The sequence below is a fragment of the Chaetodon trifascialis genome, chromosome 14 (genome assembly GCF_039877785.1).
Source record: "Chaetodon trifascialis isolate fChaTrf1 chromosome 14, fChaTrf1.hap1, whole genome shotgun sequence".
Classification (NCBI taxonomy): Eukaryota; Metazoa; Chordata; class Actinopteri; order Chaetodontiformes; family Chaetodontidae; genus Chaetodon; species Chaetodon trifascialis.
Window position 1 is genome coordinate 21,389,201 of NC_092069.1, and position 15,519 is coordinate 21,404,719.

Below are 15,519 nucleotides of genomic sequence, written 5' to 3' on the forward strand. Positions count from 1 at the left end.
AACTGTCTACGTAACTACGAAATATAAAATAATTAGACATTAGTAACAGTAACTAAATACATTTAACTATTTGCGTATTTCTTTTTCGTGGGACTCTCCATTATTTGAATGCAATTTGCAAAGATCATTCACACTATAATTTTTTTAATCACAGCAAACACTACGCAAGAGTGAGACAATACAAAACATAGAGTACAATACAATCACATATAATAAAGAAGAGGCTGTAGCCTACAGAGGAAGAACATACATAAATAAATAAATACAATTAAGTTAATATGCTGGTAAAGATTTTAGAAATATAGATACCGGCATAAATTGAATTCTTTCGTGTAAAACTACCCAACATGAAGTGATCAAGTCCACTTAAACGACCAAATTCATTTAAGTAGTATTATACATGTATAATGTAACACCTTTAAAAGAGGCCGGCTACTAAAACAACATACTTATGAGTTAATTTTAAAATCTGCATTCAGGACTTTTCCCTTTTATTAAGGGTTGCACCAATGGTCTGAACAATGCTATGCACTGAATTGACGTGAAATTGACCATACAGTCACGTGACGCTGCAGGAGGCGTGTCTGTGCAGGTTGTGTGTAGCAGACAGGTAGGTGCCGTTCCCCGCTATTGAGGATGAAGTCATGGCCTCTGGATTTTGTGAAAATTGTCTCCGTCTGCTCAGAGAGTTCACTGCTCATTTGAGGAAGGTTTGCAGAGAGTTTGAGCAAAAACTAAGAGACTTTTTCAGAGAACTTTGTCAGTGCACCTGTTTCGGAGATACACCAGAGAGGACGACTCAAGAGTTGAGCTTACACCTCCTGTGTGGTAGGAGCATTGCAGCTGTTCGTTTTCTTTGTTGTGGCTGTGGACAGGAAACACACTTCTACAGACTCTATCTGTCTCTTTTATATTGATATACATGTGTTTAGAACAATGAACAATGTCTTTGTAACTTAAGAATGACTAAATGTGGGAATATTCATTGTTTTTTTTCGTCCTTTTCTTCTCTTAGATGCTGAAACTCAAATACTTGATCAGGGAAGTCTGCAGGCACTGAGCAGACTTGCAACCTCAGAAAACACTGATCTGCAAATGACTGCAGCCCTGTGCTATTTACATCTGAGTCATCATTGTGAGTAAAGGAGTCCGACAGATTTTTATGTTGCTTCTGACAGTCTTCACGATAGCAATGACTTGCAGATCAAGGCTCATGAAATGAAACTATTGTTTGCTCTTCAGGTTTCTCGTATCAGTCACTGTAGAGATAAGCTCCTGGACGAGTATGACCAGTATCATGCAAATTTTCAACCGTTTTTTTTTTTTTTTTTTTTTTTTTCCCAGCATTGGCAGATCACTTCCAACATGTTTGTACTGTAGTGTCATTATGAAGATAAAGCAAATTAATTTTATTTTGAAATCCCACAGTATGATATGCTTTATTGTAATAAACTGCTAGCTGGTGGCTCATATAAAGTGACTGCATTTCTTGCAGTTCAGTTTTCACTTTTGTCAGATCACTGTATTGATAAGCACAGGTTATGCTCGGTAGTGTGCAAATGTGTAAGCATTGTTGTATTTTGCACATATGCAGCAGCTGAAAGATGCCTGTGTTTACTTGGTTTGGTTAATAGAACAACTGTGGGAAGTCTCTGGTTGGACTCGAATTTAAAGCCGACCGCAAGTCAAATATGTAATGTCATGTACTGACAGTGACAGCTAATTTAGATTGTTTTCTACTTGTAGATCATCCTTATTATAACAATCTAACAAACTCATAACATTTGCTATTCAACCACAATAATTCTTGTCTTTATTTTATCATTTGCTCCCTTTCTACTTGCATTACAGTGAAATCTCCCTTACCAGACGCCTTCATGGAGCCAGTCATGGCCTTACTTTTATCAGCTGACCTGGATGTGCAAAAGACTATCTTGCTCTCCTTGGTTAATCTGTTAGTAAAGAATAATGGTAAGAGATAAGAAGCACAAGGTATTTCAAGTACTGCCTTTTGTTTATCTATTAGCCTTAACCTCACCTCTGGATTTAAAGTGTTCTAATAGGTCAAATTAATAATGCAGCACAGATTCCACCCGACCTCACACGGCATGTGTGGGTCAGAGGGTCACAATGATTGTTCATCATGAAATCTGATTTCAGTGTGCAAAGAGCTGGTGATTGAAATGGGGATGCTGGTGCCCATACTGGAGCTGTTCCAGTCTGGTGATGGTGCAGCCCAGTGTCACTCATGTGCCTGCGTCACCATGCTGGCCTGCTCAGGTTTGCACCAAGTTTTTATTTTTTTGTCTTGACAGTACATAATTTGCATAGATATATTGTATAGAAAATGTAGCAATTAATGTACTTGTGTGTTGCTAATTTGACCATCTATTCATGTAGTGTTGCATTAAGTTTTGACACTGTGGTTGTTTTATTCTTCTGCGGTTTTCTATGACAATGACAGTGTATTGTCTATGTCATTCTGCAGACTGCCACATGTGCTGCATGAGCTTGTACTGCAGGACAAATGGTCAACATGACTTACAGACATATTGTAGATCAGTCTAGATCAGCTGAGCGTATGTGTGGAGGTTTCTCTTTCTGTTCATGCAGAGTCAAACAGGGAAGCTGTCATGGTGGATGGAATCATACCACTGTTGGCTTTAGCAAAATCCTACGATCCACAGGTGCAACAGAACGCAACGTGGGCTCTGTTACATCTCACACAGTCAGGTGGGATCATTTCCTTTGAATCTCAGCGTTTGCATATTTTTCATAAAAAACAGAGCCTGCTGTGTTTGTGTTCCTTCCAGTGTTCCTTTGCTTGGATGTAACAGGGAAACATTATCTTTTCCAGACTGGTCAACCAGGATCTTATGTCAAGCAGGAGCCATTCCTGTGCTTGTACTTCTGCTGCAGTCATCAGATTCAGTGCTTCAGTTTTACAGCTGCACCGCTCTGTGCAACATCGCTGCTGTCCAGGAGCACCACCCAAAGCTGCTCAGCATCGGGGGTCATTTTTTGTTAAAGTCTCTTCTGACACTCGTATCTTCCTCTGTGCGTAAGGTAATTGTGACACGTGGCTGACAGACGAATCTGAAGGTAAATCAGCAACAGTGTTCAATAAACATGTTTTTTATTTCTTTTTCAGAATTCAACCCAAGCATGCAGATGCCTGCAGACTCTCTCAAAGAATGGTAATTATAAACAGCAAAGCAAGAAATGAACACCGAACCCAAAGCAGATGCTGTTTGTGATTTTTCTGTGTAGTTCTGATCCAGGAGCAGCTGATGGAGCTTGACTGCATGCTGCCCCTGAAGGCGCTGCTGAAAACCTCTTTTCCTGAGTCAGCCATAACGCTGCTGTCTGCACTGTCTGCACACCCACCAAACAATGTACGGTTTCCTGCACAAATTGTTCACTGTCTGTGGTGTGTTACAGCTGGGAGGTGGTTGAAAAGTATCTTTAAATCTACTGGGACTTCCTTTTTCTTCTCTATTGAACAAATAATCACTGGGTATCAAAAAGGCGACTGCAGATATGAGGCAGTTATCCTGTTTAAATCCTAATATTGACGATATGTTCACGGTCTGATTCCAGGACGTCCTGGTGAGCGAAGGACTGCTGGATGAAATCGGTCAGCTGCTTCATCGTCACAGATCCAGCTCTGTTATAATCACACAAAGCTGCAAGATAATCGCTGACCTGTGTAGCTCGTGCATGGGTCAGCAGGTACACCGAGGCCACAAGCCGTGGTTTCATGCCACGTGTGTGTTGTAAATGCATGATTTGTAAGTGCATGGTGCCCGAGATAGATAAAGTCACGTTGAATCTTCTCACTATCTAGGCTGTGATGGAGAGTCTGTGTTTATCAGGACTCCTCCAGGCTCTTGTATCTCCCGCCCTGTCAGATGAGACCTCGCTGCACGTGACATCATGCTTGCATCACCTGATGACCTGGGGTAAGAGACCTGGACACGTTGCTGCTCAAACATCTACTGTTCTGCTGATCCCTGTTTATATGAATTATTTTCAAAATCCTCCACAATTCCAGATCCACTTAAGTCGAACTTGTTGGTGACAATAACATCAGAGCAAGTTGCAAGACTAGTGAAGTTGTCGGGACAAACGCAGAATCCTCAGTTGTCATACAACAGCGCGGCCATCATCAGCAAGCTAGAAACGACTGGTAATGTTATGTGCAAGTATTACACCAAATAATCAGTCTGGTTTCTATTCTGCATATTAAATATTGCCATATTCTGCGTGCTTTCACCGTTTCAACCCAGGGGAGATGGTGCAGCTGCTGAGACCTCACTACCTGAACATGCTGGACTACCTGTTAGTGTTTCTCAAAAACAAAGATGTTAAGTTCCAGCAGCTTGGCATAGTTACCATATTCAACCTCAAGAAAGGTTTGTATTCACTGTCCACCTACGTCTTTACCACAGTAGAAGTAAGGTGATCAGGCATTCAGGAGTTCTTGGGTTGCTTTGTGCTGTCGTCCTCTGCAGATGCAGAGTTTTCATCCCTGTTGGCTGACAGTGAGTTGGAGGTTCAGCTCAGGAAGGTGCATGCGCAGACGGAGGAAACCAGGCGGCTGCTGCTGCCAGTGATTCAGCCCCCATCTCCATCTTCTGTTAACTCTTGATTTTTTCAGTACAAATACTGCAGGATGAGCCCGGCGGAGACTGATGGAAGCGTTCATTCGCAGTATGGACAAGCAGCATTTTTATATCGTGTTTTAATGTGTTTATTTTACAGTTTTTATGTTTACAGTCAACAGATTAAGTGAAAAACAAGGTGAGAGATGCAGCATAGTATCAACTTTAATTAAATATGGCATATATTTCAGTTTTCAACAGGTTAACAAGTGACAGGTATAAGCAATACTTAAACTTTTAGATCAAATGATGATCAGATACATGTGTTTTTATATGCTTTTATTATAATAAACTCACCTAACCTCTACGCCTCAAACCTTGCTTTGTAAAGTGATTGCGCAATAATCAAACAAAGCAACTGTCAGTGCAAGAAACGCTTTGTGCATTTTACTCTCTAAAACGACACTCACGAAACTGAAGCAAAGTCTTTGGAAACTAAGTTCCTTAGCAGCTTTGAAATATGTGATTGCTATACTTCACAAACTCAAAGGGTAAGACAGGAATTTACAGAGGAAGTGAACTCTCACCAGCAATCTAAACTCTTGTGTTCTTAGCGCAAACAGCCACTTAAGCTATTCTAATTCCACAGCCACAAAACTGGGGAAGGAAAAGTGCTTCGATTGCAAGAAATATCAGGAATAAGCGAAAAGCATATGGCTAACATATGTTGTGATTGTTAGAATGGCTATTCCTAGTATTTCACAGAGGCAACTCTATGCAGGAAACTATCAGTACCACTGTCTACATCTATTGTTTTTTTTTTTTGGATAGTCATTATTAGTTCAGAAGCCTGCTGTACTGAAGAAATGAATAACTTGCCCAATATTTGTGCCACTGGTTACACACAGAAAAGTGACCGAATGCTGACGTCCTCAGCGAGAGGCAAGGCTGTGATTTTACATGCTGTTCCACGGTGCCGAGAGGCAGCACAACGGCCGCTCCGCAGTCCTTCCTGTGTTTCACAGGGAGATCGCTGCTCTCCAACAAAGTCTTTGAACGTCTGCCCACTCTGCAGGTGCTCAGATGACCTCTGAAGTAATGCATAACGGGGAGACAAAAAAAGATATCAAATAACATGTTTCAGAGCAGCTGAGGAGATGAGCAGAACACTTGTGATGCATTTTTAGGTTTTCAGCAGGCAAAACCTGACCTTTTTGCTTTGAAGGCTGTCAGGTTTTGCCTGACAAAGATCTGGTTGGTGCTCGGCCTTAATCCCCCACCCTGAGGACAAGCGCTCTCAAGTGATGTGCTGGTCGCGCCTCACCTGCTCGTTGGTGGGTCTGGATTTCCTCCAGGCCCGTGAGAGTCCTCAGAGACCTGCGTTCTTTGAAGGCCACAACAGGTACCACGTCCTCCTCCTTACTCAGCCCCAGCTGTGAGGTCTTAGTCCCCGCTGGCAGCTTGACGGCAGTCTCTATAGTGCCATTGTGGACAGGCTCTGTGTTCTCCTTTGGTTGGGCTTCATTTGTCATGGTCCTCACTGGTGCAGATTTCTGTACAAAGCATTAACTAATTTAGTCAAGGACAAGCTGTTTGGCTTTCAGAAGTGAAGCTGGTTAGTTATTAGTGGATGCTGGATGTGCGTCATAACAGCCCAGAGGCAAAGTTTTCAGAAACTACAGTGAACAGCAGTAAATCTCACCGTATCTGGAGAATCTGTCCTTCTGGTTCTCCGCATGATCTCCTCAAGTCGCTGGAAAAGAAAGCAGCTTTGTGAAAACATTCAGTCCCTTTAAAAAAGACAGAACTTTTCATATTAATCATTTGATGAACACAGATAATGAACAGTTTTGATAACTGAACTCTTTATCAAACGTTTTCAAACATCACCTTTTTTCTGGCTTGGCGTGCTGCCTCCTCTTTCTGTGCGAGGATTTCTCGTTCTTGTTTGATCTGCTCTGCTTTGGCCCTCTCTCTGGCTTGTTCCTCCTCTCTCTATATTTGACAAAAACACACAAAAACAGGAAAACATTGACTGTCCTTTAAAAATGAATGAGTAAAAAACAAGCAAACGACGCCTGCAGGGGCAGATGTAATTCCTTTTGCAATTTCACTGAAGCACTGAGGAATGATTGTTTCCAACCTGTTTTTGCAGAAGGGCAGCTTCCCTCATAGCCTGTGCTCTTTCTTCCTCGGCTCGTCTCTGCTCCTCTTCCTCCCTTCTCCTCTTCTCCTCTATGAGACGTTGAGCCTCGGCCTGCTGTCGTGCTCGCTCCTCCGCCCTCCTGCGCTCCAGTTCTTCACGACACCGCCTGGACATGTCATAAATTGTAACACGCCCGTCTTAACGGCCTGCCGCTGCAGAGTTTCTGCCTCGTAGGTGAGCATGCTCGTTACCTTTCCGCCTCCTCTCTCTGCAGACGCTCCTGCTCCTCTTTCTCCCGTTGTAGTCGGGCTTCTCTCCTCTTTTCAGCCAGGAGACGTGAGGCCTCCTCTGGGTCTGTGGTCCCGGCTGAAGGCCTGCTTGTGACTTCAGGAGGCTGTGGAACTTGATGAGTAAGCGTTTGGGGAAGACCTGAAGAGAAATAACTTCAATATATATCTGAAACACGTCAAGCATCGCTTTAAATGCTGCACCTTTTCAGCATTTCTCAGCTTACTTCCATCTCCTGCTGTTCCAGCCTCTGTCCTGCTGTCGTGCAGGTTCGAACATGGAGCCTCTGGTGGATTATCATTCCCCATTTTCTCTTTCTGACCTTCAGCTGATGTCCTGACAGGCCTCGAGTTGCCAGGAGAGAGGGCAGAACTACAAATGGCAACATCTTCCTCAGGGACCGAGGGGAGCTCGAGCTGCAGCGGGGTTGAGTGTCTGCTGATTGATCTTCGGGGGCTCCTTTAAGAGACAGCAGAAGAGAGCAGATGTCCCACTTTGTTCAGATTCCTGTTACTATGTCATGCATGAACAGCGGACAAACATTTCACCTACCGTTCAGGTGAGGGGGAGGCTGTTCTGCTTTTTGTAGCGGCGGCTGCTTTGACCGTGGTCTTCACAGCAGGTGATCTAGTATTTAAGCCGGCGTTTGAGCTCTTCTTAGTCGTGTCTTTTGGTCTTGCTGATCTGGTCTAAACCAAAAAGAAACATTGTCAGAGTTATCAGAATTCATTTTTTATATCCTCACTTTCAGCCCAGAAAATCTGGCTGAAAAAGGAAAGGCTGGAAAAAACGAGACGTGATCCTAAAAATAATAACTGATACAAACACTAATATTAAGCAGCACAGCACGTATGAGAGGAACAGATAGAATTACCTGCGCCAGACTGGTGCTTCTATGCTGGCTGTTGTTGGGACTGGGGGAGGCAGATGGCCTTTTCTGGACTGAACCAGAGTGTTGCTGGAGCTTGTGAGGGGTGGTATTGGTGGTGGTAGTCATGGAGTGAAATGAAACTGCACGGCGACAAATATGGACAACTGAGCCAGTGATATGTGCCACAATGAGGGAAAATTAAAGGAAATAAGGACAAATGGTGGAAACGGAAATGGAAATGTGAAGCAGTATGTAAACAGAGAGGAAAACAAGCGGCATCAGTGATCAAAGTACCTGGAAAGGTTAGTTGAAGTAGTATCTACAAACCATTGGCATTGCATTGCTGTGATATCAAAGCAAATGGGTGCATTCTGTTAACATGAGGGAGAGTACCTTCTCCTCCTGACTGACAACCAGCACTCTTGCTCCTGGCCAGATAAGAGCATGTGGGGGTAAGGAGGCGACTGACCAAGTTCTTCTCCCATGGTGTCAGTGGTGAGCGACGTGGAACTAGCGTATTGATCAGTATAAAGTTTTAAGGGCAGCAAACAGAAGACAAGGCACTGCAAGAATTGTTGTGTTAAGATATGTTACACAGAGAACAGATACTGTTAATTATGGTGTTTAGTTTAAAAAGCTCGCGTTAAAAGAGAGGAAGGAAAGAAAGTGCATTCATCTCCACTCACCGTTCTTGGAGAGTTTCCTTCCTCTGGAGTTCTGACTGAGGTTCTGCTGGGCCCTTTGGCTCTTCTCCAGCGTCTTACGCACTGCAGATTCATATCGCTCCTTTATTCAGGAAAACAATCTTCAGTGTTGATGTCACTCAATCCAGAGTTGTGAAAGCATCATCCTCTCTAACAACAAAAGTACTCTGATTCCCACCATCAGAACTCACTTTCTCCTCCCTCAGCTTCTGCTTGCGCTTCTCTTCCACAGCGGCACGCCTCCTCTCCTCTTTGAGCCTCTGCTCCAGGAGTTTCTTCTTGCGCTGCTGCAGTTGTTGCTCATAGTATTGCAAAGCCCGCTGCTCCCGCTCCACCCTGGTCAGTTCCCGAGAGGCTGAGGAAATATAGTTAGCCAGTATAAATAGATTAATCAGCTATGTAAGTTAATCTTACAAGAAATTGAGGACAATGCATGAACTGTGAATTGTACCACCGTAGGAAATCTCATACCAAGTAACTTCTGGTGCTCTTCTCTTCTTTCCCGTGCTGCTCTCAGCCTCTCATCAACATTTGGTCCACTGGCCACTACAAAGGCAAAATAACACTGATCAGTCACTGGTTTAATGCCACAAATGACATGAAATTTTACTATTAGTTACGTTGAACATTAAAACCAAAATCGGTGCTGTCTGTAGCAGAGAGTCTGCTGAAAATCACTGTCCAATATCCCAATAATACGACAGCTGGCTGATAAAAGGGTGAGTGTGAGAGCTGTATCAAACCTGCATTTGGCCGTGGAGAGGCTGTGTTGCAGATTTGGGCAGGCTTGTTGACAGAGCAGGCTGTTTTCTTAGCCTGTGTATTTGGTTTGATTTTGTCTGAAATTGAGGATAAAAACAGTATGTCGTTTGGTAAAAGAAATTGCAATACCCCTGACCTGTTTAAGTTCAATATTCTCTTGATATTTGGATTTTCCACCATATATAAAACACACAGGATTGTACTGCTGGATACACATTTTAGTACACAAACAGATGACATGAAGGGGCTGCTGCACAGAAACCAAAAACAAACCAGCTTGAAATAGTGGCTGTTATGGACTGGGATGGCCTGAGGGTCAGCCACAAATGAAAGAGCCATTATAAAGTGCCTACGTATAACAGGCGAAGAGAACATGCTAGCACCTGACCAGTCCCCAGGATGATGACTGAAACAACCAAAGGAAAAAAGGCACAAGACTGATATGCAATTCCTTTACAAACACAAGGCTGGAAAAAAAAAATCACATGGATGTCCCCCTTTAGGGTTAAACAATATCAGGATGCTGATTATTCTATGTGTATTATGTAATCTGGGTTCACAGATCCCCCCCCGATTTCCTCACGTTCACAGTAGCCATGCTCAATTAAAAAATGATAAATGATTTCTCGAAGGGAATGTACAATCTATTAATGCGTCATCAACGTGAAAATATGATCCTGTATTTAGGATCTACAGTCATGCTGGCTTTGCTTCAACAAAAGGCTAGTTTTGATCAGATACCATACAAATTCCTCTGAAACAAGGGCAGAGACAAAAGCCACTGACCTCCCGTCCTTTCAGGTCCATTCCTCTTCCTTTGGCTCTCGATGGTACGTGTAGAAAGCGGTCCCTGCGATGGAGGGATGACACTCTTCTTCTGCACAGCCATGCTCGGTATTGAGCCCGGCATACCAATGCTCTCACTCAAAACCCCCCTCCTCTCTATCTCCTCCTCCTCCTCCTTCTTTGAATTTCTATTTCAAGATGCCTTCGGGTCCTCGCTTTCCAAGTGCGCTGTGCAAGGAACTGCCCTTTGCATCAGCTGCCTGTCCATCTGTACCAAAGCTAACAGAGAAAAAAAGCATCCAGTTATAAACCAATCCAGTGAATGAAAGCCACATAGGAAAATGACTCCTGTCTCCTTTAAGGTTATGGAAGGATGGAGAGATTCTGATCTTGAGTGAGTCTCATCTATAAAAAGGCTACTCTCCCTTTAAAGAGCTCACCCTTGTGAGCTGCTCTGCTTTACTTTCTAGATAATATAGCTGTGTCACTTTAATTCCCCCACCACACTGCCTGATGCTGGATGGAAGTGGCCAAAGGGATGCAGCGTTTCCTGGATACAGAAAAAAAAGGAAGCAAAGCCTGTCGTCGTGAATAATTGCCATGACAACAGTTGTATAATGTTCACTGACATACATTGCTCGGACGTTAACTCTCTAATGGAGTCAGTGTCCTCAATAGATCAGGCAAAAAAAATTGAGTGTTTTTTTTTTTTTTTTTTTACCCATGATTCCTCCTTGATGAATGACGCGGTATGACCACTAGATGGTGGTCTTTCTTGAGCTGAAGTCAGCCTGGCCTTTAAAAGGCTTCAGCTATATTCACAGGAGTATCAATACATGAGAAATACTCCACTGCAAGTGAAAGTCCTAGAAGCAAAACCTTACTTAAGTAAAAGTACATTAAGTATTATCAGCAAAACGTATTTGAAGTATGATTGTGCAGCAGGGTTTAACTATTATAAGTAATGTTTTTGGATTAATATCACTGCTGCGAACGTGTATGTTGCATTTGACAGTAGATGTTTAAGGTTGCTCTAATTTTAATGACTTTATAATCTGTTGGATAGATTAATGTACAGCAATGGATCATTTTCTATGAGATCATTATATATGGGTAGTGTTGCTGTTCTGTGACAATCACATATTTCTAAAAAGGCAAGATTTTTTTTTTTTAAATAGTTGATTTAGTTGTAAGAGGTAAGAGAATTTTCTCAACCCATGAAGAACACTCAATCCCTCAGTTTATCAGAGATGTTTACATTTAAAATCCCCAAACTTAGTAAGCAAGGTATGAAAAAACTGCAATCTGTGAATTAATGTCTTTGTAATGTAATGTATGTTACTCCTGTCTATACTTATTGCTACTTTTTTGTTACTTTTTAAACAATTCTTATACATTTTGTGTTTGTCTTTATCTTTGCGACTGCAACAAAACAATTTCCCAACAATAAAGAAGCAGTCTAAAGTCTAATTACTACAACTGTGACACAAATGTAATACAGTGCAGTAAAAGTACAAGTACCTTGTCGAATTTGACAATGTAGTAACGTCAAATTAATCTTACCCACCAACAGACGTGGACCAAGAAAGATGTAGCAACCATCAGCAGACGGTACCGCAAATATATCTATCCTCCATCCCGTCTGTGGTGATGGTGCCTGTAAAATAACACAAACAGAATGGGAGTACATCTTTCTGAGATATGCTAGCTCGCCATCGTTAGCCACCCTAGTAGCTTTAACGCCTGTTTTCCGCCATGCTAGTTAACATAATTCATGCGCGGGAGGCTGCTAATGACTTAGAACTCTTCAAATGAATACCGGCTAATTAAGCTAACTGCACTACACTACAAGGTTGGCACAGATTTTTCCAGAGTCTAAGTCATTTTCAAAGGATATCGACAAAGCCTAAGCAGCTTCTGTACGAGTCTGAGGCAAAATTATGGCACGATAAATAACTTCCGTGACCGAAGAAGTTACTTTAGCATTACCAGCAGCCATAGCTAGTACTTCAGCAGTCTTAAGAGCTAGCTTAGCTTAGAGAATATAGGTAAATTTGCACAATTTAACGGCCGAAATAAGTCAGCATAAACTGTCTGTCAGCTAATATTGCCTTCCATTTTATTATTCTTATACCGATATGGAAATAAATAAATAAATAAATAAATAAATAAATAAATAAATAAATAAATAAATAAATACAGCAATGACCCCCTGCGTGGCCACCAGATGGCGCTTCCATTCATTATTGAGGCCGCACCTGGTAGTTCATGTAAGGTAAGTGTGGTATGTTATTTAAAATTGGTAACGTTATATCAAGACCGACCTTGTTTTTACTGGAGGCTGACCTATCCATGTCCACCATAATGGCATTGGATCAAAGAGTAGGTGTAGGTTACTGAATAAGCACTGTCTTAGGGGGGCTTGTGATGTGCTGCTGGAGACTGAAAGTACACAGTTTGGGCAAAATTGAGCTCCAAATAGGCTTAACCTTTCTGTCCATTTAAGTAACCTATGATGTAAGGATTTGTTGATATAAAAGACCTTTTAAACAATAGAATAAAGAGACCAATCATTCAGATTTTGAGTAATTTTATTTAACTGTCTGGGGTCATTTGAGGTCAGATCCACCTGGGCCCTACGTGCTTGCTGCCTAGTACAGCGCACCCCCTCATACCAACCATAACAATGCCCTCTGGCTGTGTTTCAGTGATGAAGCTTGCCAATATCCCCCATCCCAGAGTCTGAAATGTGTCATAAGGATACACTACACCACAGTCAGGTGGTGTGCCCACAGAGTCACTGGAGCACAAACAAGATGGTGATAACTGGCCTACAACCAACAGCCCAAAAAGGGCTTTGGACACTGGACCTACATCGGATAAGATTGCATGGTTGGTATCAAGTCATTCTGTGGCTCACCCTAGACGACATTGTCAAAGGTGTCAATTTAAGGGCTTGGTTGCTTGTGCATGCATATTCATTAGTGTTGCCTAATTATTCATCCAAAATACAAATAATAACTCATTTTTTCTAGTGGTTAGTTGTGTTTTTTAAGATGATATGTTCCATCTGATACGGCTCATCTCTACAAGGAGATTCTCTAATGTACAGTAATGTAAATTGTTAGGAAAATAATTGTTTTTTAAGTTATTTTTGTTGTTTTATCTGACCAGAACAGTCAACCATGCTACATCTGTTTGGTGGCTGATGTCCGCTTCGAGGTGTTTAAAGGTGCATTCGATGACAACACCCATCAGAGAATGAGGTTAGTATATTAGACTACAGGGGCAACCAGTAACTTTGCACGACTGGTGACATGGTTACCGGCCATCCTGGAGGAACTAGGACATCTCCTCAACCCCTCGTAGCCGTTATTGAATCATGTAATTAAGGGCAGAATCCCTCAACAGAGTGGTCAGGTTGGAGTCACTGAGAGTATCACACACTGCTAAGGCGGCAGGAAGAGGATGCGTCCGTTACAGATCTCAGGAAAGACAAGAGACAAGGAAAGTTGTTGCATAAAGTTAAGCAAGATGTTTTGTTTAATACACATCTGCTCTATATTTTGGTGTATATGCTGTATGTATCCCTGAACACAGAGTGCTGTCAGGTCCCTAAGTGGGTAAAACGTGAAGATATTTACCCAGTTTGATAATAATGTTTATGTGTTTCCCTGTTTTTCACACTGAGCAAAATGTATTTCTTTTGTTGTGAACAGTGATACCTCCCCTTAATGAGGATGCCACATGCAACACTGACTCGAGCGCTTCAATAATTCAGAGACTTGTTTCATCGGATACCAGCAACTTTAGACTTTGACGTATGGCTTACAGACTGGCTGTATGTGTAATTGATGAGACGATGAGTTGTACTTCGGCATTCACGTTGCATTGAATAGAAGTTGCTAAAGCATGCCTCAACTCAGCAAAATAACGCAGCGTAATCAGCGCTTTTATAACACGGCTGTTTTCAGTTTGTGGGGAAGCACATCACGCCACGGCTTCCTTATTTGATCCTTATTTATTCAGGCACATAGCTACATGCTATTTAGCCTATATGTGATTCAAAACTGACTTCAGTTTTTAAACCTCAAGGCTCAAACCTGAATGAATTGGAGACACGAGGCTTTGCGAAGAGGATCTGACACCAGTTGCCGATTCCATGACAAAAGACAGTGTGTCTGCACCAAGGCCCAATTTGGAGCAGCAACCTATTAAAGATTAAGAGGGAGCATTCTTCCAACTAGGCTGGGCTGACTTGTTGTTTACTTCCATGAAATTCTATCACCAGTGACACGGCAATATGCTGATTACCTCATCCTCACACATTTTGAAGCTTTTCCAGTGAAGCACTGTTTTGATATTGCAATTGCAAATAAATGCACAGTGTCAAAGTATTTTTTTTAAATATAACCCACAAGGCTCAAAAGGCTGCATCTTATACTATTTGAGTATTCATTACTTAAGTTAGGATGAGGCTCCGTTATACAGAATTACTATGCAATTTATCAGAAGGATGAACTCAATGGCCTGTTGGCCTGGATGTAAAAGTTGCTGCTTGGCTTTTCAGAAGTCATCTCAATGGATGATTTTGGATTCAGGAAGAGTATGTTTCATATTTTCTTTTGCTTTGTGCACAGCCCGTGTGGATTGGCAGGCTGCTAATTGTGACGTCCCTCAGCAGACCCTAGTTATAGTTACCAGTCTCGGGTTCAACACTCATGCACTATTCATTGGTGTATCACATCACTCCTCCCCAACTTCAGACTGGGACAAACCCAATTCTTTTCTGTACAACTTTACTTTGTTACTGCTGTGTAAATGACTAAAATGTGTATGTAGTGTTGCCTCCATCTCAGAGAAAAGAAGAAGCTGCTGTTTCCCTTGAAGGAAACCTCTTGGAGCTGCTCAGAGGACGGAGACCGGAGCATCATTTCTTGTATGGTATGTATTATAACAAGATATCATTTCATCTGCAACATCGTGTTAAGCAAAGATCAGATTTAACAAGCAACACGGCGGCATTTCGCCCTCAATGTTTTGCAGAGTGAAATGATTGAAAGACAGTTTTGTTTTGTTTTTTTTGAGGTGGGACTTTCTGATGACTGATATTTGTTCTGCTAAGCGGTTGAGCAGTTGTTTTTTTTTTTTTTTGCTTGGATACTGCAGAAATATTTAGTGCTTTACATTGTGGGCCTGTCGCAGTTGTTTTTAATGACATGATTTTTGGTTATTCTAAACTTCATGAGTTTTTCTGTGCAACACGCAGCTCATAAGGGTGTTTTCTGGTTTTGCAGAGCTCCTGGTTTTCAATGTTTCAACCATTGTGAAATGTGTTTAGATTATATGGCACATAGC

At 42.0% G+C, this 15,519-nt stretch overlaps 2 protein-coding genes across 3 annotated transcripts; one reads left to right on the forward strand and one right to left on the reverse strand.

The window, feature by feature from the left end:
• Nucleotides 1–644: 644 nt before the first annotated feature.
• LOC139342067 (uncharacterized) lies at nucleotides 645–5,688 on the forward strand. The gene is made up of 13 exons (XM_070978941.1): nucleotides 645–828; nucleotides 1,016–1,135; nucleotides 1,852–1,971; nucleotides 2,161–2,280; nucleotides 2,614–2,733; nucleotides 2,858–3,066; nucleotides 3,152–3,197; nucleotides 3,271–3,395; nucleotides 3,601–3,732; nucleotides 3,848–3,962; nucleotides 4,055–4,189; nucleotides 4,290–4,415; nucleotides 4,515–5,688. Exons 1-13 carry the CDS (start codon nucleotides 645–647, stop codon nucleotides 4,649–4,651), a joined length of 1,689 nt encoding a protein of 562 aa, XP_070835042.1. The 3' UTR covers nucleotides 4,652–5,688.
• On the reverse strand, nucleotides 4,812–10,837 carry LOC139342066 (ensconsin-like). 2 transcript variants are annotated; one of them, XM_070978939.1, is made up of 15 exons: nucleotides 10,162–10,837; nucleotides 9,357–9,452; nucleotides 9,085–9,159; nucleotides 8,805–8,968; nucleotides 8,596–8,695; nucleotides 8,303–8,419; nucleotides 7,913–8,073; nucleotides 7,591–7,727; nucleotides 7,265–7,497; nucleotides 7,002–7,179; nucleotides 6,748–6,916; nucleotides 6,495–6,599; nucleotides 6,307–6,357; nucleotides 5,929–6,157; nucleotides 4,812–5,694 (listed from the first exon to the last, which is right to left on the reverse strand). In XM_070978939.1, the coding sequence occupies exons 1-15, from the start codon at nucleotides 10,283–10,285 to the stop codon at nucleotides 5,684–5,686; spliced, it is 1,950 nt and encodes a 649-aa protein (XP_070835040.1). In that variant the 5' UTR covers nucleotides 10,286–10,837; the 3' UTR covers nucleotides 4,812–5,683. The 2 variants fall into 2 exon arrangements, with proteins under 2 accessions (XP_070835040.1, XP_070835041.1); XM_070978940.1 differs by lacking the exon at nucleotides 4,812–5,694 and having other exon boundaries at nucleotides 6,077–6,157; nucleotides 6,307–6,359; nucleotides 6,496–6,599.
• Nucleotides 10,838–15,519: the final 4,682 nt, after the last annotated feature.

Coding starts and splice junctions, on each gene's coding strand:
- LOC139342067 (XM_070978941.1), top strand. CDS start 645: ATGGCCTCTGGATTTTGTGAAAATTGTCTCCGTCTGCTCAGAGAGTTC. Junction 829..1,015: donor GAGCTTACACCTCCTGTGTG/GTAGGAGCATTG, acceptor TTCTTCTCTTAG/ATGCTGAAACTCAAATACTT. Junction 3,396..3,600: donor CTGCACACCCACCAAACAAT/GTACGGTTTCCT, acceptor GTCTGATTCCAG/GACGTCCTGGTGAGCGAAGG.
- LOC139342066 (XM_070978939.1), bottom strand. CDS start 10,285: ATGCCGGGCTCAATACCGAGCATGGCTGTGCAGAAGAAGAGTGTCATC. Junction 9,453..10,161: donor TGGACCTGAAAGGACGGGAG/GTCAGTGGCTTT, acceptor CCTCAATTTCAG/ACAAAATCAAACCAAATACA. Junction 8,074..8,302: donor TTGTCAGTCAGGAGGAGAAG/GTACTCTCCCTC, acceptor TCACTGGCTCAG/TTGTCCATATTTGTCGCCGT.